The sequence below is a fragment of the Penicillium rubens genome (genome assembly GCF_028828025.1).
Source record: "Penicillium rubens strain IBT 27055 chromosome Unknown utg000001l_segment0_segment0, whole genome shotgun sequence".
NCBI classification, from domain to species: domain Eukaryota; kingdom Fungi; phylum Ascomycota; class Eurotiomycetes; order Eurotiales; family Aspergillaceae; genus Penicillium; species Penicillium rubens.
In genome coordinates, this window is record NW_026890599.1 from 4672224 (window position 1) to 4693206 (window position 20983).

General features: G+C 49.2%; 11 protein-coding genes across 11 annotated transcripts; 3 read left to right on the top strand and 8 right to left on the bottom strand.

Moving 5' to 3' along the window:
- Window positions 1-234: 234 nt before the first annotated feature.
- On the bottom strand, window positions 235-1107 carry grpE (mitochondrial nucleotide exchange factor MGE1; the record flags this gene model as incomplete). The annotated part of the gene is made up of 3 exons (XM_002557530.1): window positions 235-267; window positions 334-759; window positions 832-1107. 3 exons carry the CDS (start codon window positions 1105-1107, stop codon window positions 235-237), a joined length of 735 nt encoding a protein of 244 aa, XP_002557576.1.
- Window positions 1108-1863: 756 nt separating this feature from the next.
- On the bottom strand, window positions 1864-2673 carry N7525_001823 (uncharacterized protein; the record flags this gene model as incomplete). The annotated part of the gene is made up of 2 exons (XM_002557529.1): window positions 1864-2542; window positions 2594-2673. 2 exons carry the CDS (start codon window positions 2671-2673, stop codon window positions 1864-1866), a joined length of 759 nt encoding a protein of 252 aa, XP_002557575.1.
- A 502-nt stretch (window positions 2674-3175) lies between these two features.
- N7525_001824 (putative methionine permease) lies at window positions 3176-4964 on the bottom strand (the record flags this gene model as incomplete). The annotated part of the gene is made up of 4 exons (XM_061212066.1): window positions 3176-3314; window positions 3365-3762; window positions 3820-4548; window positions 4608-4964. 4 exons carry the CDS (start codon window positions 4962-4964, stop codon window positions 3176-3178), a joined length of 1623 nt encoding a protein of 540 aa, XP_061071292.1.
- Window positions 4965-5430: 466 nt separating this feature from the next.
- N7525_001825 (uncharacterized protein) lies at window positions 5431-5889 on the bottom strand (the record flags this gene model as incomplete). The annotated part of the gene is made up of 3 exons (XM_061212067.1): window positions 5431-5466; window positions 5546-5739; window positions 5883-5889. The coding sequence occupies 3 exons, from the start codon at window positions 5887-5889 to the stop codon at window positions 5431-5433; spliced, it is 237 nt and encodes a 78-aa protein (XP_061071293.1).
- Window positions 5890-6411: 522 nt separating this feature from the next.
- On the top strand, window positions 6412-7504 carry N7525_001826 (uncharacterized protein; the record flags this gene model as incomplete). The annotated part of the gene is made up of 4 exons (XM_002557526.2): window positions 6412-6622; window positions 6784-6907; window positions 6950-7262; window positions 7289-7504. Coding segments are annotated over 4 exons (864 nt in total), but the record flags the coding sequence as incomplete, so codon positions are not given.
- A 1118-nt stretch (window positions 7505-8622) lies between these two features.
- cbpA (putative calcineurin binding protein) lies at window positions 8623-9465 on the top strand (the record flags this gene model as incomplete). Its single annotated transcript, XM_002557525.1, has 1 exon — window positions 8623-9465. One exon carries the CDS (start codon window positions 8623-8625, stop codon window positions 9463-9465), a length of 843 nt encoding a protein of 280 aa, XP_002557571.1.
- An 813-nt stretch (window positions 9466-10278) lies between these two features.
- N7525_001828 (DNA-directed RNA polymerase II core subunit RPB3) lies at window positions 10279-11469 on the bottom strand (the record flags this gene model as incomplete). Its single annotated transcript, XM_002557524.2, has 3 exons — window positions 11359-11469; window positions 10740-11305; window positions 10279-10666 (listed from the first exon to the last, which is right to left on the bottom strand). Exons 1-3 carry the CDS (start codon window positions 11410-11412, stop codon window positions 10279-10281), a joined length of 1008 nt encoding a protein of 335 aa, XP_002557570.1. The 5' UTR covers window positions 11413-11469.
- Window positions 11470-12290: 821 nt separating this feature from the next.
- Window positions 12291-12872, bottom strand: N7525_001829 (NUDIX hydrolase; the record flags this gene model as incomplete). The annotated part of the gene is made up of 2 exons (XM_002557522.1): window positions 12291-12718; window positions 12824-12872. The coding sequence occupies 2 exons, from the start codon at window positions 12870-12872 to the stop codon at window positions 12291-12293; spliced, it is 477 nt and encodes a 158-aa protein (XP_002557568.1).
- Window positions 12873-14020: 1148 nt separating this feature from the next.
- Window positions 14021-15993, top strand: N7525_001830 (arginyltransferase; the record flags this gene model as incomplete). The annotated part of the gene is made up of 9 exons (XM_061212068.1): window positions 14021-14075; window positions 14247-14291; window positions 14384-14462; window positions 14521-14706; window positions 14777-15181; window positions 15251-15348; window positions 15409-15474; window positions 15567-15817; window positions 15868-15993. The coding sequence occupies 9 exons, from the start codon at window positions 14021-14023 to the stop codon at window positions 15991-15993; spliced, it is 1311 nt and encodes a 436-aa protein (XP_061071294.1).
- Window positions 15994-16427: 434 nt separating this feature from the next.
- N7525_001831 (CVNH domain-containing protein) lies at window positions 16428-16810 on the bottom strand (the record flags this gene model as incomplete). Its single annotated transcript, XM_002557519.1, has 2 exons — window positions 16428-16600; window positions 16678-16810. The coding sequence occupies 2 exons, from the start codon at window positions 16808-16810 to the stop codon at window positions 16428-16430; spliced, it is 306 nt and encodes a 101-aa protein (XP_002557565.1).
- A 1856-nt stretch (window positions 16811-18666) lies between these two features.
- N7525_001832 (uncharacterized protein) lies at window positions 18667-20634 on the bottom strand (the record flags this gene model as incomplete). Its single annotated transcript, XM_061212069.1, has 2 exons — window positions 18667-19979; window positions 20064-20634. 2 exons carry the CDS (start codon window positions 20632-20634, stop codon window positions 18667-18669), a joined length of 1884 nt encoding a protein of 627 aa, XP_061071295.1.
- Window positions 20635-20983: the final 349 nt, after the last annotated feature.

Sequence of the window (20983 nt, forward strand, 5' to 3'; positions counted from 1 at the left end):
CCGTACGCCTCCAGACACATGCAACAAGGGTGTATCATACAGCCGAATCCAAGAGACAAGCAGAAAGGTAGCAAGGAAGAGTAATTTTCCCGGGTCCAAAAGCCAGCCGTATCCGAGTATAGAACCCTATCGTGATCATGATGTATGACATATGGTACAGAGAGAAATGAAAGAAACTTGAAAATGCTGGATCAGAAGGTCGAAGGATTAAGAATCGAAGTTGTCGTCGACGATTTAAGCGTTCTTGACGACACCGACCTTGGCAGCCTACAAACGAAGAAGGCAGTTAGTCATAATACTTGGCTAGAAACTTGAATCTTAAGTGGTACTCACCCGCAGAACGCGGCCGTTAAGACGGAAGCCCTTGCTCTGGACGTGCATAACATCGCCATCCTCGAGGCCAGCAGCCGGGGCCATGAAGGTAGCCTCGTGCAAGTTTGCGTCGAACTTCTGGGCCTTGCCGTCGACCTTCTCGGAGGGGTCGAAGCGCTCGAGACCATGCTTCTGGAGAGTGTTTAGGAGGATTTTCTGGGTCATGTGGAGACCGTCGACGAGATCCTGGAGGTCCTTGTTCTCTTCGGTCTTAGCAGCGGCGAGCTTTTCCGCGGGCACGGCCAGCAATGCGCGGTCGAAGTTGTCGATGCTGTCGAGGAGGTCCTTGGCGAAACCTTGGATGGCGAACTTGCGGGCGGCGTCCATGTCGCGCTTGTTGCGTTCAACAAGGTTGCGGGATTCGGCGACGGAGCGGAGCCATTTGTCCTAATAAGAAGTTTGGGTTAATATTCGCCTGCGAAAGACCTGCGGAGCTACCAGTATGGGGAACTAGCTTACCTTGAATTCAATGGCTTCCTTGGTCTTCTGTTCGAGCTCCTTCTTGACGGGATCCTCGGCCTCTGCGTTCTCTCCGTTCTCGGTTTTCTCAGCTTCGGCGGCTTCCTTGGTGTCCGTTGAGTAGAGACGGGTAGACCGGGGAGCGAATGGCCGGAAAGCCGGGAGACGTGGTTGTTGTGTGGTCCGTCGCAGCGCCAGCGATGCTGTGGAGGGGGAGGAGGTGGAGAGGATGGAGCGGGCGGCCTGAGCCTGTCTGAAGATGGTCCGTTGGAACATTATGAATAGTGTGATGTGGAATTGAGAATGGGGACTCTGTGAACTGGAGGCGGAATCATTTCGGACAAATTTAATCGGGAATCACCTGACCGCCTTGGCAAGGAAAAACGCTGGGCCGGACGTTCTTCTGGCTTCTCCAAGGCTATTACGTACCACATTGCTTTCACTTGCAAAGTTGAGTCATTGTGTGGGCTTGGTCGCATATGAACAGGCGTTCAATTGACTCATGACTCGCAAATATTGCCCAATGGACCATCTGCGACATAGGCATGCAACGGATAGAGCTCCGACTCATGGATGTTCAAGCTGAGCTCTATTGCTCAAGGCTTTGCACAATTGCTTCATGAAACACTAGGTGTCACAACAATAACACAGGATGTGGGCTGTCTGTGTCATTTATTTATCACTATGGCATCCATGGATATCGATTTATTGCTGTGAGCTAGTTATATATCTCGAGAGCGTTTGTTTACTCTTTTCGGGTTAGCGCCATAGGTAATCCCAACGCATAAGAAGCGATTGCTTCTATCTCGATATGTGGGATGGACGGGCTTGACATTCAGCCCGTCTTATCTTTTTACCAGGCTATGTGTGAAGGAGGCATGGCCATTGCGATGTCGCTTCATTGGGGTATTCGAACACATATGGAGTTTTGGGGATTAATGATTTTGACGATTTCCCCAACCACACCTGGGAAGTCGTCATCCAGCAATAAAGATTGGTTCTTCTCATTCCTCTCAACAGATACGCCGGATCTTAGTAGGGAAAGATGATCGGTTCATTTTCGGCTTGGCACTTAAGAATCCGCATGATGGCACGGCATTCCTCTTGATGTTCCTTCCTGTTGGGGTCCAACCCGTACGCAACACGAATTGCCTTTTCAGACATGCGGTTCTTCGTGAACCACTTCTTTTCGGTCGGTGTGAATCGCTCGACCCCTGAGGCTCGTATCAGACCAGAGAATTTCAAGATTACAAATCTGTGCCGTTCACGCTGGGACCAGAAGGCGTGAATCAGGTAGTTCCCGTTAGGGCACAGAGGCGAAATCCCGAACTCATGGCCTAATGGAGGCTTGCCAAGCTGGACTTGGTACAGGTCGGGCCCTTGATCCTTGGGCTTGAAGTAAGCCACGATATTACCATTAGTGTTCTTCACAATAAATCCGGGGTAATCTGAGTCAGTGGAGCCGCATATAACAATGTAATCTTCCGTCACTGGCTTTCCGATGATGTTGCAGAGCGCTGCGGGGGCATGCAGAACATTCTTCAAGCGGAGGGTGCAAGGCGAACCCGGATCGGTCTGAGTTGGCGGGCTCATGGTGGCGAGAGCGACGGTTCCCATCCCAATGACTTCTGCCCTGGCCCCGGTTATATCTGTGAAATGGGATGTAAAGGGGATGTAGTCTATACCAAACCAACAGCGATCTTTGGCAACGCTGGTTTCGTTAGATGGATACATTCAGCCCTGTGAAGTGGGAAATACTAACTGGGTGTCGGACTTGTCAGAGAAGACCCAGGAGGGACACGGAGGAGGCGGCCTATCGGGCCTCACAGGCATCGATGCCATGGTGAGGCAATCACTTGCTCGGGGACGACTCCGAGGAACTGGGAAAAGTGACTCGAGAAATCCAGTTGTGATTTCAGCAAAACGGGGAGAGAGAGAGATCCGTATGCTGTATTCGATATGGGGGAATGTGAATAGGAAAGAGACGAGGAAAAAGCAGAGACCAAAAGGAAGATAGAGGATGAGAGAATGAGAGAGTGAATGAGAGAGAGAAGGAGAGGAAGAGAGAGGAAGAGAGGAAGGAAGGGAAGGAGGAAGAAAGGAGGAAGCCTCAATCTGTTTGTTTGTGCACAATTGCTCTGGGAAGTCACTCAAACCTCATCTTTTACATGGCTGCATTACAAGTGGACAAGTCCTGGATATTACCCACCTACTCGTTAGGGACTCCTGCCTTATAGACAGAATCAGCATCCTATAAATATTGTCTCCCAAATGAGAATATGAAGCCAATAACCAATCCATAAAGTGAGCATGATATGCGTCACGCTATCACTTATTCACTTATTCACTTATCATATGAATGTACGAGCTTGATGATGCTAGTCCCGTCGGCCAGAATCTCTTTCTCTTCCTCGAGTTGATACCCTCCCCATTGTGGGAGTAACACTGTCCAGACATACCAGTAGAGAACACCAGAGAGCATACTGTGTTTGTTAACAAGGTAAAACTCACACATGGAAGGATTGCTACTCACATTCCAATCCCGACAAGTGGATATGTAGCATAGAAGAAATCGACGTCCCGCCAATTCGGCGGCGGAATAAAGGGTGCTACTAGCAGGACTAGACATACTACAACCCGTAACCAGACAGCCGGCAACCACGCTCTGAAGGGTCGTGGAAGATGAGGCTCCCGGTATCGCACTACCAGCAGACCGACTGTGATTGCCAAGGAAAACATCTGTCCAGGGTATCCCTCCAGGTCCAGGATAAAGTTATAGACGTCCCCTTGTGGCGGTAGGGCGAGGACCAAGGCAGAAGGGATATAGTGCACAATAAGTCCACCCAGTGGAGTCCCAAATGGCCGCGAGGACGAGAGAACATTTTGCCATGGAAGAAAGCCTTGTCGCGCTATCTCTTGATTCACACGTGCCTACTAAATGTTAGTACATCGGCTTTCAAATCCATGCTAGTAGTCCCAAAAGCGTACCAAGCCAAAGGTCACTACCATCACATTCCCGGCAGCTGAAATGGCAATAGCAAGTGGGAAGAATATCTTTCCAACATGCTCCCCAAACAACCTTTCGAATAGCAGTGCACCTACTAACTCCCCGCTATTTTTGATCTCTTCGAGCGGAATGACGAGGAAGTATGAAAGATTCGCAAGAAAGTATAGACCACCGGCTGTGACCAGCGCAGTAGGACACACAGTCTTGACTATCTTCACGGGATCATGAACCTCACTGAGGACATTGTTCACATTGCTCAACCCAGCGTAGGAGTAGTAGACTTTGAACAAAGCCGATGAAAGTAGACTCCAGCTCCAGTTCGATCCTTCCCACATCGAATTCCAAGAAAATGAGCTAGCGACCCCTGGAACTGGAGATATATTATTAGTATCTCCATACAAACCCAGAAAGACCACCCAAACCCCCGTCAAGGACATCGCAGCAATGAGAAATATCTTCACCCAACCAAGGACATTCTGGATGAAGATGCCAGGTTTCAAGAAACAGCCATGCACAATAGTAATGGCAGTCAAGAGGCCAACAGCAAGAACCTTATGCTGAAGCTCAGTGGGCTGAATACTAAACGCGAAGAACGCATATTTCGAAAAGATAATGCAGTTGCTCGCCGTGAACCCCAGGAGCACTACCTGGGCCGTTATAAGGCTTGATGCGAGAAATCGCGGTCGGGGATAGGTATACTCGAGGTACACCTGCGCATGTAAGTAAATTTAGCCGAACAGCTTTCCGTAATTCTGCAGATGCGCTTTACCTTTGTTCCTCCTGAGCGAGGTAGCATGCATCCGAATTCCATCGAGACGGCTAGCCCGCAAGCCGATATTATCGTCCCAACCAGCCATACTAGCAGAGTCAATCCTATGCTTCCGGCGGATCTGACTATTGAGCCAGGTGTTGCGAATATACCGCTTCCAATCACTTGCGAAACGACTAATATGTATGCGCTGGACCAGTTGATGCTCTTTCTGTAAGGTGTCCCTGGTAGGGTGTCAGGGTAGGGTGTTGGAAACTCGTCGGATGAGAGGCCGAGTGGTTCTTGTTGAGAGCTGTGAGATGGAACGTTGGAGTAAGTCGATGAGCTTAAGAGAGGTTGTCTTTCCTGGATGTCCATGGTGGGCTGTTGTAGACGGTTGAAGTATGGGCCGAATAACTATTTATTCATAGTGGTTATACGGTGAGAAGCATTATAGGATGTAAATAAATGCAACTCAGAGAGGAGAACCGAGGAGATAAGGTGCATTGAGGTGCTTGGAAATCATCTGGCACGTCATTCAGGCCGACTGTTGTGTGTCGGATCCTTGCAGGGTGGTTCACGCCATAGGAATGTGATTGCACAACTTTAGATGGAACCTATTGTGCTTTAGGCTTTGAAATCAATGTTAAATTATGACCGAATACTGTACTCGAGGCAGTGATAGCAGTGCTAATGACCCGTATGTATCTGGTACTATATATAACACACGATAGTTATCCAGAGGCACAGGAAAGTCATGCGCAAAATAAGCAACCCAATAAAAGGATAATAACAGTCTACCCCTTATAGAGCATAGTTATTTAAATTCAAGAATCCCAAGCCTCTAAAGCTCCAGGCCGAATATACGTATCCAGAAAGCCTACCAATCAGAGTAGATATCGGCTGTTCTGATTTAGTATCAAATCCCAGGATCAACAAACCGGTCAAGGAAGACTTACAACGTCAAATTCTCCCAAATCAAACTGACTATTATCCACAATTCGAGCGACCTTGCCCCCATCCGAATCAACCGTCTCGACAACCCCATTGCTAGCGACCCGATTAGCTTCCGCGAGCTTGTCGCGACGTTTATTCTCTTGGCTTAGGTAGATCCTGAGTGCGATAATCATGATTGACGGAAGATTCCAGCAACCTTAAGCGCTGTAAGCCAAATATTCCGCGAGTAGCTTCTCTAAAATATAACTTACCACAAGCAAAATAATCCAAGTTGATGTGTAGCGAGGCTAGAATCTTTGTTAGTATGACAACCCAAGCTAGCACAAATTATTAACTCACCTTCCATTCCGGCCGGAATAATTGCGGAGAGATAATACTTCCCAGTCCGTATCCAATGTGATAAAGCGCAATGACAGTAGTTTTCTTCGTATGACCCGCTGACGCATTGGCAGCCCAGATCATGACAATGGCATATGGGATGCCGACAGTAGATCGAATCCAGATTCCAGCGATGAGACCGTCGATTGGACCAGGGCAAGGCTGTCGGGTCCATCAGTAGTGGATCATATTTTTGAAAGAAGACAACTACTAACATAGTAGAAGGATGCTTGAAAGAGCACCTAGAATGTATGCAAAGAGTGATATCCATGCTCGGCAGTTCTGCAAGTTTCAGTCCACGTTCACAAGAATGTTCGGACCTGGCTTACCTTGGTGTGGTACAAGGTTATCGCCGCTGTTATGAGAAAAAAGAATGATACAACCCCCATCATGGTTCCTAATAGTGTTGTTTGAAGAACGGTGAAACCAAATGGGTTGATGATCAGTGAATATTGGCTGATCACTCCGTTTGCCATTTCCTGGGACCAGAGGGGTAGGAAGAAGTAGTGCCTACGGAGACATCCTCATTGGGGCGGATGGGATTCGATCCGTTCGTGATATAACTTTGGTTATTGCGTTCTTGCTAATTCGAGTTCAGAGTGTCAGACGATCTTTCATCCCGGATCATAAGCTACGGTTCAGTGGGGAGGTATTCATCAGGCGGATGTTTGATGCCTCATTGGTAGAAGGCAAGATCCCTGGTTTGCCTGCTGATTCGATACACTGGGTATATTCTCACTGTGTTGAGGGTGTCAGAATCATTGCTAATAATAATGACAGTGGGGCCCTAAAGACAACTTCTTTGCGTCTGGGCTTGTTAAGTGGAAGAATCAGCATTTCATGCCTGAATAGCTCTGACAAGACCCAGGCAAGGACCAGTACACCACCGTTGAAGCATACGATGACCCGCGCTCAGCAGAGAAGGTGGAGAAATGCATTTTGCGGGATAAATTTGGCAGTGTGGAATTTTTAGAGGGGCATACAAGGTACACTCCCAACTGACCTGTCTAAACCCATTAGACTCACAGCGCTCAGGACTGGAATCCCACGTTCAAAGCCCTGACAGAGCTCACACTATCCACAAATCTTTATCCCAGTTTCGTGGGAGATGCCCTCCTAAACTGGGTCTTTGGGTCACGAGTGACTCTAGTCGGAGACGCAGCCCATGCTCACGGCGGTGCTTTCGCAGCCGGAGGCTCGCTGGCACTAGACGACTCCCTAGCTCTTGGCCTTGCATTCGAAGAAGTGTTTTCTTCGAGTAAGGCCACGTTCTCACCTGAAAATATCAACAAGGCATTGGGGCTGTATAGTCAAATCAGGCAGCTGCATACAGCTGGGGTTGTTGGGTATTGTGCATAGCCAGATAGACAAGAAAGGTACTATTTTTGCAACACACGAAGAAGAGGCTGCACTTGTTGCTCGAGACTGGCAGACCAAATACGGAATGGCTATCGGAACACGACGTTGAAGCTGCGTTCACCGCTGTTGTTGAACAACTGGAAGGGGCGCAGCGACAGGTACGCCTTGCTGGGCCGGAAACAGAGAGAGATGGCGAGATTCAGCTCCAACGAAGCAAGTTGTAGAATAGATTTATTGATTGCCTAATGTCGACTTAGCAGCTTAAGCTCATGGACTGATTGTCTTGATGCTATGTTGATTTCAATAAACAGGTGTCCTTGAGATGTCTTGCCGGCTAAAAGTACCAAGAAATAGCGACGTATACAAGTGGGTTTTGCGACATCCGGTCTAAACATAGCTGGGATCTGGTGTTTTGTACAACTGATAGAGCAAAAGATCTAAATTTCCGCAAGGCTTGTGGATGTGTCACAAAGATCTGTGCCGGTGTCATAGCCTGCTTTGTTTTTCTATGTCTCGGGAATTGATAGGGTATATGCTCCAGAAATAAACAATTGAGTAGCCTTAGGGCTGAATCAAACATGTCTAATCCCAGACTTTTCCCATTGCAAAGGCCCAGTTTTGTTATGCAAGGCTTGGGAAGAAACTGTGGGTGGCAATGCTTGATAGTGGAGGTCTTAAAGGCGTAGGCAGAATGATAAAATGTACAAGCCAATGGGGGCTTAGACAATAAGGATGCTAGCCTTGTACAGGAGTACTCCGTCCAACGCTGTATGCATCGTACTCCTCCTTCGCTTGCATCGGATGCTCCGGTTGGAAAAGGGGCGGAGCTTGTTGAGAGGTCACGGGGTGTGGCTGGTGCAAGCCAAAGGGGGAAATCGACGGAAAGCAACGTGTGGCGTCTGTGGCGCATGCACAGCACTCCGGCTGGGAACGTTAATAGTTTATTGCTAAATTCCAATAAAATCCAATAAATCCCAATAAAGTATAGTAGATCACGGCCCTTTTGATCTGAAAGAGTTTAGGGCTAAGCCGGGAACAGGTGGATACATGGAGAGACGTGGAATGGCAGAGGCAGTGCAGGGATGACGATAGCTGCGCCCCCCGGCTTTAATTTGGGGAAATGTCTGTTTTAAAGAGAGGCAAATCCGGAGTTCTTTGAGTCTTTCATCTTTCAAGTTTATCTATTCTGAATCATTCCCGCCTTTATTGGAAATTCTAGAACATTACAACATAGAACATTTCTCTAAAGTTCTTATCCGGTGGCAACCTCCTTTATCTTCTCCTTATCCAACCTCCAACAAACAACCACCAACCCATAAACCATACAATACACACACACGAAATGGCCATCTCAGCTTCATCTCCACACTCACTGGCTTCATCACCAACATTAACTCGCTCATCCCACACCTCACGACCATCTCTAACTCTCGATATCGCCAACATGCCCGCAGTCTCTCAGCCAACACCCCCCTCCAACACCCTCCTAATCACCAATCTCCACGATCTCCTCGTCTTCCAACCCGCAGCACTGGAAGAGATCCGCCACCAAATCACCGCCGTGGCCCCCCTAAACTCATTCTCCCCACTTCCCTCCATGCGCCGCATCGTGTGCTCGTTCCACAACGACACAGACGCCACAGCAGTGCGCCAACTCCTAGACGGCAAGCGTCTCCTAAACCGAGACGTCCACCCCCGGATCTACTTCGGCGAGCCGACCGCACTCCTCGACGGCGGCCGTCCCAAACTCCTCGAAGCACCACAAGTCTCGAAGATGTTCTTTATCTCACCGCCGCCCAGCCCGCCACACGGATGGGTCATGCGCAACGAGGACCCGCCCAACAAGGAAGTCCACGCGTCGGATCTGGCACATGCACTGTCCATGCTGAAGACGGACCAGATGCAGGAGACATATGCCGACCCCGCGACACCGGTCTCGATCTCCTCTGACAAGCGTACGTCCAGCTGGCCGACAACCGGCTCCCAGCAGCGTAGCAGGAGCAGCACCCTCATCTACAATCCTGAGGACCATGGTGGTAGTCCTAATCTCCCGGCTGTTATGGTTGAGGATATGACGCTGGATATTGATGAGGATGTTGATATGGATGCTTTGAGTCCGATTGAGATGGCGGTAAACCAGATGCCGCCTAAGACTGCTCGTCCGCCGGTTGAGTTGATGGAGTAGACCTCGAAGGTTGCTGTTCTTTTGTGTTCTACATTCTGCATTTTAGCGAGGCATGGTTGTGTTTGTATAGTCGCATCTGTGGCATGCCGGGCGTTGGGAAAGGATGGGCATTTCAGCAGCTTTTTCAGAATTTGCTTGATGTTTTATTGCTTCACGCAGGATGATGGTTAATAGGACTGAAAATAAACGTGTTTGATATTCATCTCATCTTTCTATGTAGTTGCATCTGATAACCTATACTATTGCTTAATTTGACCTCTGGCCCAATCTTTGCTTGGATATTGCTCAGTCGTCGTTTGGACACATGTTAATAGTATGGACCTACTAAGATACCTAGACACCTGACGTGCGAAACCTTGGAGGAAGCATTAAAGAGCGATGGATCAGAATAGATCCCCGCCTAGTCCTAGACCAGCCATGTAGATGTAGAAGCTAGGATAAGAGCGCTTTGGGTGAATCGAGACTATGAGTATGCGAATTCCTCGATTCCTTTCATATGCAGGCTTAGGACATGGCTGGCATGCGGATATTCGTGCTTAGTTACTAGGGTTAAGGGCACTGGTATTTCCACTCGGATGAGTGACTTGGTAGTTTTAGCGGAAGTTCCGAAACATAATATTTAGTATTTTCAGGTTCACCGAACCAACGAGTAGATATTTGAGATCCAGAGACCAGTCGTTCTCTAGTATCAGAAGACCGTCCCCACAGCAAAAGATACAAAGAACGGAAAACTCCAAAGTGCGCCCCGATTCACCAGGAAATCAAAACTCCATTGCGCATGCTCGAGCTCTATTTTTCTTGGGTTATACATGTTCAGAACCCATAGCTGCTCTGTCCGTAAGGCGTAGCACCATACGGTGTCTGTGCACTAGCGCCCCAGGCACTGGCCGCACCGTTTCCGTAGGCAGTCATGTTTCCGTCAATGCCCTCAGGCGGCTCATAAGCATCGGGGTCATTGGCACCCATCATCTCAGCATCTTCAGCTGCTCCGCCGTGTCCATCCTCACCTTCACCCAAGAGGACGGAGACGGTGGTTGCGAGCTTGCGCTGGAGCGACACAATACCCTGCTGGATGATCATATCCGGCTCGAGGTTGCCGATGCTCTCGACGTCGAAGTAGAAGCAGTTAGGCTCGGCATCGTAGTCAAAGGGCTGGTCAGGGTTGGCAGCGGGCTCCCATGCAGCGTTTTCAGAGACAGGCCTGTAAAATTCATTGTTAGCAGATATGTCGAAGCAACTTTGTGTAATATCAAGCCAAGACTCCAAATACGCACCATTCCTTCGCTGCATCCTGCTCATACCAGTAGTCCACATGGCGCAGGTTGTTGTTGGGGTCGTATTCGAAGCCAACAGCAGCAGTGGGAGCCCACTTCGCATGCTCCTTGGCGGTTCCCTTCTTCGCCAGACAAGTCATCTTAACCTCCTGCCCTTTGCGCAGTTTGCAAATCAGGGGTCCCTTGTTCTCTGGGTCGGTGGTAACGGGATCACCGATCTTGTCGTTGATTCGCTCGCCGACGACAATCAGATCCCGCGCGTAGACGGACATGATGCCGCTGCCGCAGCGCGCGTGCAGAGACAGCGTCACGCTGCAGCGCACACAGTGGTCTTCGCAGTCGCAGTCTCGTGTGTAGTCGAGGTCTTGGTCGCAGTTATACGAGTTCAAGGGGATCATGCCGAGGCGGTGGGCGAGGAATTCATCGGGGAGGACTGAGGTGTTGCTTTCGATTTCGATTAGGTCGAGGGCCAGAGTGGGAACTTCGGCGAGGATGGTTCGTCGGAGGGAGTTGGCGAATGCGAGGTCGACTGCGGTCAGTCTGAAGTCGACGCGGTACGGTTCCGCCTGACATATTTGTGAGCCTATTGTCCTGCTGCTTTTTGGATGTCTCGCCTTACTTCGCGGACTGTCACTTGGGGGCCTGTGGGCTCGAGATCCATTTCGTAATCCATGTTGGTATGTATGCGGCAGCGCTGCTCGCCGCCACCCTTGTCTGGAGCTGGTGTTTATCCGCGGGTCATAAAAGTAGAGGAATAGGCTAAAGTATTGAGGGGTGCAATGGCGAATGACGAGGTAATGAGAACTGTGGTGGTAGATGATTCGGGCGCGAAGTTGTTGGCTTGAGGGCACGCGGATTTGCTCCCTCGGAGACAGCTTTTTGCGCTTTGCCTAATCGGGTCACACGCTCGAAGTGAAAAGTGCCAATATCAAGTCGCCTCTTTTTCTTCTTCTTTACATTTACAGTTATAATAAAATGCATTTGCTTCTCTTCTGTTCATTTCATTCTTTTCTTTCCCATATTAGAGAATGAAGGAAGTGGTTCAGATTTGATTCACTTGCTGGGTATCGACACTGGATCCAAAAGACTGGTATCTAGAACTAAGGGAAAAGTGTACGCTGAACTCAAATCTGGCAAGTGAAACAGTGCAAGCAATGGGATTCAGATAAAGTAGTCCGATATCACATTTGATAAAATAAGGTATCCTCCGGTATCAATGCAAGAACGTCCCGAAGCCTTCAAGGCTGTTTGCAAAAAGGCGTCTATCAGAGGGAGACAGAGCAAAACACAGGCTCTCGTACGGTTCATTCGCAAATGAATCAGTAGACGGGTAGCGGCAGCCCGTCAAAGATGCAAAAAAGGGGGGTGAAAGGGTAAGAGGTAGACAAAGCCAATAGCAGAAGCGACGAAGCCACCTTTCTTTTTGGAGTTGGTCATGTCGAGTCGTTATCAGGGAGTAGTTCTCTCATAGTAGTGAGCACGTATATGTTGAAGAATGATGAGGGGAGAGTATTCGATGTGCGAGAGGACTGGATGTGCATGCGATAGGGGCTACCGCTTCAATGAGCTGCGATTCAACGCTTCAAGCAACTCGGGACGATTCGCGAGGGCAGTGGCAGCCTGTGCATACGAAACCCATTGTCGTTTCCGCTTGTGCATCTCAGGCCACTCGGTTTCCTCTCGCTCGACGGTGACTTCAAAGAACTGGTATGACGCTTTGGGCGCTTGCGCCGTAAGAAGGCCGGAAGGTCTCATATCCGGGATGAGACCGAGATCTCTGATCACTATGCAAACGACACCGGCTTCCTCCCAGGCCTCACGGCATGCAGCCTGCTCGGCGGTTTTTTCATCGAGCTCCCATCCACCCTTGGGGAGCACCCAACCTCCGGGTCCCGCGGACTGAATCATGAGGACTTTGGTCTTGTCGGCGGAAATAGGGACAACGCCGGCTACCAGTCGCTCGCCTTTTGAGCCGTAGCCTAGGACAAGCCGTTAGAGTCAGGAAACACGGGGAGAGTGTAGACGTAAGGGGGACGGGTTCCCCCCACGTGCGCAGCCGCAAAGCGACCTCAGCAATAACTCACGTTGGTTTTTCCGCCCAACGCGGGCTTCCATAGACCGTATTTGAGCCATTGTAATAGACAATCGAATATCCTTGGTTTTACTCCAGGATTTGGTGGGGTTGGAAAAGTCCCCGGGAAAATGAAGAAAGAGAGAGAAAAAAGAGTGTAAAGGCCAAGGATGTCAAAAAAAGGTCAAGGGCAAGCCAATAGATGATGCTCTCGCAAGCTCCCTCGGAGCCTATTAGGTCTCTGAGGTGAGAGAAGAAGCTCCCGGTGTCTCGGTTGGTGTAGATGAGCGGGAGTACAGCGCGAGGGCGGTCGGGGAGGGAAATTTTTTTTTTTTTTCCCTTTAGGATATTGCGGAGGTAGGCAATGGAGATCAGGTCTTCCAGTTCATGCCTGACGGGGGATTGGAATGGTAAGTGAAAATAGGCATGGTTTTCAAAAGAAGAACTGAGAAATGGGAGGTTATTGAGGAATGGAGAAAAGATGAGAAGTGGGAATGGAGGGGCACGGCGGCGCAGTCCGGGAGAAGAGTCAAGGTACGTTTCTTTTTTTTTTTTTTCTTCTTCTTTTTTTTTTCCCTCACGTTTTTATTATTTTCTTTTCTTCTTTGCATATTTACATTAGTTGCCTTTGGTACATCGTCTACTATAGTCACTCTACGGAGTAGAGTCATTGGGGAGTCATTCTAAAGTGAGGACAAGCAGTTCAATGACCTCGACTTCTCTCCTTTCTCTATATATGGTCATGTGACTAGGTCAAGGAGTTGCGATGTTTCTATATTTGGTATTATCGACTGTATTTGACTATGTTTTGCTATATTTTATCACGGTTTCCTATAGCCTACGGTTATCTACCGATACTATTCCTATAATTCAACCTCATACCTCTGAGTGTGCGTCGGTTAATGAGCCTCTTAGAACCTACGGGATTTGCTGGTACCGAGAAGGGGGAAACTCGGGCGATTCGACCAGAAACAACAAGATCGGCCCTGTGGCTTGAGACAGAAGATACATACAGTTCAAAAGCTATAGAAGTACCTAGGTAACTAGGTAGCTAGTATGTATGTTTATACATAAGTACCCTAAACGTATATTCCCCTTGCCGTAGAGATACAATATTTAGAACATTAACCCCCGGCTTCTCCGACTTCACCTTTCTCACTTTCTCCTACAACTCACATCCACTCAGTGCCAACACATATCCAATCTAAACATGCAACAAGTTGACGCCGAACGCGCGCGAAAGCTGTCGCTGTTCCGCCCACTAGGTACGTCCCACTCTCCTGCAGGGAACCACTGAGATAGGCTTCTGTTACCCCGTGGCGCTTCCACTGGCCCAGGGCGCTACCACTTCGGGGAATTTGGCGGGGATGTCAACGCCCAAAGCTCTTGGATCGTCCAACCTCATGCAGAGACTAACTGCGTTGTGATCCTCTCAGGTTACCAAAAGAACTCGTGTGGTTACTGCAAGTCCAAAGATGGAAGTTTGTTGCCCCTCCCCCTGCTGTGTTTGGTCCTTTTTTTCTTTCTATTTTTTGTCAGGGCTAGAAAGTCAGGCAGGGATGCTGACACGTAGAAGGTGCATCGTACTACACCAGCTCGACGTCCGTCCTCCCGGAACATTATGACGAGCTGATCAATGGCGGCTGGAGGCGGTAGGATTGCCAGGTTTAATTTTCCCTGTGCTCCATCAGACCATACTGACATCCTCAGATCGGGAAACCTCTATTACAAACAAAACCTGCTTCGGTCTTGTTGTCCTCACTACACACTGAGACTAGAGGCATCCGCTTATCGGCCCCGCCGTGATCAGCGCAAGGCCATCAACAAGTGGAACAAGTTCATTCTAGGTCCCGAGTATATGCGAAAGGCAGCCCGGCTTTGTCCGCGAACCCGCGAGTATGCAACCCTATGCCAATTTGATATAATTTGATATCAGATTATATTCTTATTGCTAATCAACGCACAGAGAGAAAAAGCACCGCAAGTGCAACTTCGACCTCCTGTCAGCTGTCCACCAGAGCGAGTACGACCACATCAAACGGCCCATTGACCCTGCTACCAAGCTTCCCATTGAACCAGCGCACCGCTTCGAAGTCACTATTGAAGGTGACTCTGTGTCTCAGGCAAAGTTTCAGCTGTTCCTCAAGTACCAAACGGCCATCCATAAAGAGGATGTCTCTCACTGGAAACCCAAGGACTTTCAACGCTTCTTATGCTCAGGCATCAAGCGAACTCCGAATCCCCTAACTGCCACCAACGCTTCCGAGAAGAAACTCGGTTCCTGGCATCAGTGCTATCGTCTGGATGGCGAGCTCATTGCTGTCGCAGTATTGGACTTGGTCCCCAGCGGCGTTAGCTCCGTCTATGTCTTGTAAGCTGATGGCTGACTGCACCCTGAAACACCAAAGTATGTGATAAGCTGATATTCAGTACCACACAGCTACGATCCTGCCTATGAGCAATGGGAGATTGGCAAGCTGAGCGCCATGCGCGAAATTGCCTTCGCAATCGAGAATCAGTACATGTACTACTACATGGGTAGGTCGCAATCGTGGAGCTGGTCCCTAGTTTGGTGCTCCTCTAACAACCAAAATATAGGGTACTACATTCACTCCTGCCAGAAGATGCGCTACAAGGCCAATTTCCGCCCCCAATACATCCTTGGTAGGTCCTACTCGTGCCTTAGTCTTAGTACATTTTTTTTGTGCTACCTGAAAAGTTGTGCACGACATCTGACCGTTTTATCTGTTACTCAGACCCTGAATCCTGCCACTGGGACCCTCTTGACGGCGAAATGACGGAGAAGCTTAACTCCCGTTCCTATGTCTCTTTGTCTCGAGACCGAGCATCCTCCCCTGCGCCTCTGGCCCCGGAAAGTGACGTCGATCTAGAGGAGGTTTCCCTCTTTGATATTGGCATGCCCGGCGTACTTACTGTCCCCGAAGTGGAAGCACTGGACCTGGATCATTGGCTGCTGTTCTTCAACGACAACTATGTTCACATGAAGGTATGCATTTATCCTTTTCTCAAACCTCATGTCTTTACTAACTTAACTAGGATCTGGTCAAATGGGAAACCATGTCAATGACTTCGCCAATGTCTATCAAGGGTATCATCGCCGAGTTGGCCGCAGTCCTGGGCCCCAAAATTGTCCGAAACAGCGCAGTGGACTTGCTCGGTTGATCAAAGATGATGTTTCAGTGCCAACTATAGCCAAGAAAGGATATGGAACAGATATAGATCCATTGTGTTAAACTAATTCACAAGCAATTCAGTCAAGTCTGCCGAATCAAGATAATCTCTTCTGATTTACATTCTACATTCCAAATGCAATAACAAGCGACCTGCTATGTCTATAAATGTCCAAGCTCCTTCATAAGTGATGCGCATGCGGACGCTTCCTGCCTTGAGCCCATCCCTGGCGTACTTGAGAATAGCATCGACCCCAAGAGGAAACGTGGCCCACATCCTCACCGATTCCTTCCGTTGCAGTGGGAAGAGGGAAAGGCTTACGATGGCGACTCCATTCGATACTCCACGCGGAAGCAGGATTGTGACGTGAGCGCAGAGTTGAAAACCATCGAGTTCCCTCGACCTAGATGGATCCGTCCCATGGCTTAACGAAACACTAGATCGCCACTCTCATTTGCAATTCGATCATTAAGATCAATATCCTGTCTTTCCCTGTAACTTCCGCTTTTCTTCAAGAGCGCGGCTGTGAGAAGAGTTCCCTCCAGCCTGATTTCACTTGCTGAACTCGCAAAATTCACGCCCTTCCATGTGAAGTAACCTAAACATTTTTGTCCATCCGTTAGTAGGAATGTCCCTCATCTTCATTTTAGCACATTCAATATAGAGATACCGTACCATCGTCATTTCCAATGAAACCGTTAAGGTCCAGAGTGGCATATACCGAACTACCATATTGGTCCACTGCATAACAGGCCAGAATGTGGCCGTCCTTGAGAGAAATATCGGAGCAAGTTGCAGCGAATGACATTTTCCAAAATTCGATTCCGGAATAAGATAGTTTGCGTTCTTGGGGAAGATGGTCTTGAAATAAGGAATGAGAAATGAGTGAGCTGTAAACATGAGAGAAAATTTTACGCATACATGTCTCTTGCTTTATACCTCGTCCGCTTAATCTAAGGGTTAGTAGCATTTTCATACCTGCATGTCCACGTCATTTATGAGAGATCAGGAGTCACCGCATTTATGAGATTCTTCAGCCAGCCACACCTCTAGTGATTACACTTGTGTATTGTATAATTTAATGAACAATGATTTTACAGGAGGCTGCCATTTTGTTCCAATAGTGCTTAGAGTTAGGTGATATGGTATTAGGGGGTACTTTATATTGATATAGTTATGTACCTGTACAATTAGGAAGAACACACAGTACTTATAGTACTGAGATGTATAGAAAGCAGTCTACATTCAAGCGTGAAAATGATACTTAATCAGAACTCGCACATCTAGGATTTAAAAAGTGATCTGAGAAGGATGTCGAGATGAACCTGACGTATCGCAAGTGAAATTGGACCGAAATGCCGTTGACACAAGCTTCAAGGGTGCTTACAGGCAACCAATCCTACCTATCATATCCTAGGATTTGTGATGAGGTGGTACAGTATCTCGATACAACACCGCACGAAATCAATGCCGCAAAGTCATACCTGAGCGCAGGATAGAGTAACACCAGTGAAACCGGAGCGGTTCGTCGTTTTCGTAGTCCTGGAGGCTATCGGTTGCTTTTTTGGGAGTGTCTTCCTATATTGATAGCTACCCTTGAGGGTTGGCATGTATTTAGGTTATATACTAGGGTAGTTTCAGTTTTACAGGCGGAATCCGAAGATGAACTGCTGCTGGATAAACTACATAGACATGATTGCGTACCGGAAGTCTCTACGATTGAACAATGTCATATATTCAACCGATATATACGACCGTCTAAGATTACTATATATGCTATATATTCCAAGGTTATGTACTTCTAACTTGTGAAGTGTATCTGGACCTTTCGAGAAAAGAAGTTCGACGTCCGTATGGGTTGAAGTTTATTTCTCAAGTTTTCCTATACCTCCTGCTTGATACATAGGGTAGCAGGCTATATCTCTTTCAACTCTTCCGTACCAAATTAAACCCTGGGATACATGAATATTGAGGATGAGCATTCAAGGCACCGAAGAAGGAATACTCTGGCCATATATATAGCGTGGGGTGTTCCTTTATACACGTTTGACGCAGTCCATTCCATTGCTTAAGATAAACAATAAAGACTGCGACGGAACAGCTATTCCAGCAGATATGGCATAGCCTTTCCTGCACTTATAGGACACCTGGGCAAGACTTATCTGCATGCCATTATTTATTGCTCCTTGTGTGTTTAAGAGATCCTTTTGATCTTGGTCTTATAAGCTAGAAGACATTTTGGGCACAAGCATAAACCGTACAGAGGACTTCCCATGCACAACCAGGAACTTATATATGATATATGAAAGTCGCGTCAGAACAATGACTATGAACAGCAAGAAAGTTCATTCATACATCCACAAAGAAACCCATAACTGCACGGCGCCATGAAGTAAAATCAAACCAGCTGGCGCCACATGTTTCTATCCCTTTTCCTCGCAATCCTGCATATTCGCCACGAAATCAGAAGACAGTCATTCAAAGAGGCACAGCAGGTAAGCCACCATATTCCCACGAAAAGCCCGCAGCCGCAGATGCCCGCATATGCCCTAGAACGCCAGAGAGGAGAGACAAAAGAACCCAACCGAAAACAGGATGCTACGCCAAGACAAATAAGACCAAAAGAAAACAGAGACAATAAACAAGATCAGGATCCTCAAGCCTTCACTCATCATTGTCACTCCCCTCCAATCCATCAATCATAGCCCGACCGGGCTTTCTCCCAGCCCCATAAACCAACTCCATAAGCTTCGCCTTCTGTTTCTCCCGAACAGTCCGCAGATAGTCATACGTCCCCTCCAGCCCACGGATCTGACCATCGATAACCGCCTCAACAGGCCCAAGCATGCGGCCCGGAGACCCAGAATTCCCATTCCCATTCCCCCCACTCCCATCAACCGACCCAACAAAGCTGACAGAGTCATTCCGACGCACAAGCGGGCTAACCAGTTTCCGGCGCAGCGTCTCGAGATTAACCTTGAGCGTGAGCAGCCGGCCGCGGTGGTCGACGAGGAGATGTTTATTCGCGACAGTGCGACTGCGAACATTCGCGAGGAGTTTCTTGTTCTTCTCGTATTTGCGAACAGCCGCGGCATCCGGCCCCAGCACGCGCGTCCATAGTGATGAAAGCATCTCGCCCTCTGCGCGTTCCTGGGCGTCTGATTCGCGGACGACCGTGCGCTGAAGATTGAGGAACTGGCGGTCGATGGACTCGAAGAGCGCGAAGAGAGCAGTTGAATGGGTAAGTTCGCTGTTTATTGATTCTTCTAGTACGGAGAGGAACTCGGTGAAGGTGCGGGTTAGGGTTGTGCGCGTGCGCTGCGCGGAGGTTGGCCCGAACACGGCCATTACGAGGTGGCCGAGGGGCGTTGTCGTTGTTGAAGTTGCGGAGACGCCGTTGTCGGAAATCTCCGCTGAGCGTTCGAGCGCGCCGAGGCGTGAAAGCATATTATGCATGTTGTCGAAGACTATTGTAGGGAGGGTGCTTGGGGGCTGGGCGGAGAGGGTTTCTAGCTCGCGCTTGGCCCAGTCCATTACTATGAGGATGGAGTCGATGTCAGAGTCGACGTTTGCGAAGAAGCGGGTTAGCTCGAGGGAGAGGGACTTTAGGGAGTCGGAGAGCTCGTCTAGTTGGCGCACGATTATGGGTGCGCTGGTCATGTTTGTACCGCGAACGGACTCACTCAGGTCCCAGACTGCGACGCCGGTTTCTTGCAGGGTGCCGATTTGCTGAACACCATTCTCTGAGTAGTATATCAGTGGTTCGAAGGAGCGCGCGAAGCCAGATAACTTTACTAGATCGGGGATCGATTGTGGGAGGCCTGGGAGGACCAAAGCGCGCATGAAAGCGACTGAAAGGAGGAGGATTACGATAGATAAGGTGGTGTTAGACTTCGAGCTGGTCATGCGCTGGAACTTTGAGCGCAGGTAGCCAAACATCGCGGCAATAGGTTCTCGGTGCTGGACTTCTGCGCGCACTGCAAAGCGAATGTCTTTATTCATTCGCAACAATAGTTAGTATACCCGCGCCTGCAACTGAAACCAGATCAGACAGGGCCTACAATTGCTCAGATTCTCCGGACCAAAGCTCACCCCGTCATCCTCGGGACTGTGGCATGGTGTGCGCCCCGTACTCGGGGCCGGAGGCGGACTTGGGGATCGTCCGTGGAGGGGAGTATCTGCACCCGCCGGTAGAGGCACATTAGCCGCGACAGATACGTCGCCCGGGGTGGTGCGATCGACCTGTCTACTCTTCGCGGGGCCCTCCAGCGCGTCCTCATACTGTGGACTTGGCTCCCGCGACTGGGACGGGGAGACGCTGAGTCCAACTGTGGGCTTCAGCTGTAAACGATCTGCGTTGGCGTTCTCCTTGCGCAGGTAGGGCTGATGGCGATACCATCCACTGCCCTGGACGTATTCGGGTGGATGGAAGCCTGGGGGTGACCAGCGCTCCTGGGCAGGGTCCTCAATCTCTCCGTCATCCCCATCCGAGTCTTCAGATCGGAATCCTGAGTGTTGGGACGGCAGAGTGAACATTGGGGACCTGTGGGGATTGGTATTGTTCTCGAAGTCTTCGAGCGACGCGTCCAGGGATGGATGGTCGTCGAAGACGTTGTCTAACTCGTCCAGCATCCCGGACGGCGTATCGCGATAGTCGCGCCTCAGAAGAAGAGGCACTGCAGTTCTCAGCGCCAAAGCGCAGACCAATGCCTATGAGTGGGGATCACTTGCGGCCGAAGCACTTTGGCTCCTTGGGGGTAAACTAGAGGAATTAGTATACGCGCTGGGACGGTGTCGCCTGCGCTAGCCGTTACAGAAGATATCTGAGCGATCAACCCCACGCCAAAGATGCGATAAGGTATGATGCGATGCGATGCGACAAGGCAGGTATTGGATTCTAGAAGGCAACACAGGATTGTTCTGAGATAAGTGCATTCGATAGTTGATGTTGGACAAGATGCGATCAGGGCAACACGCTGTA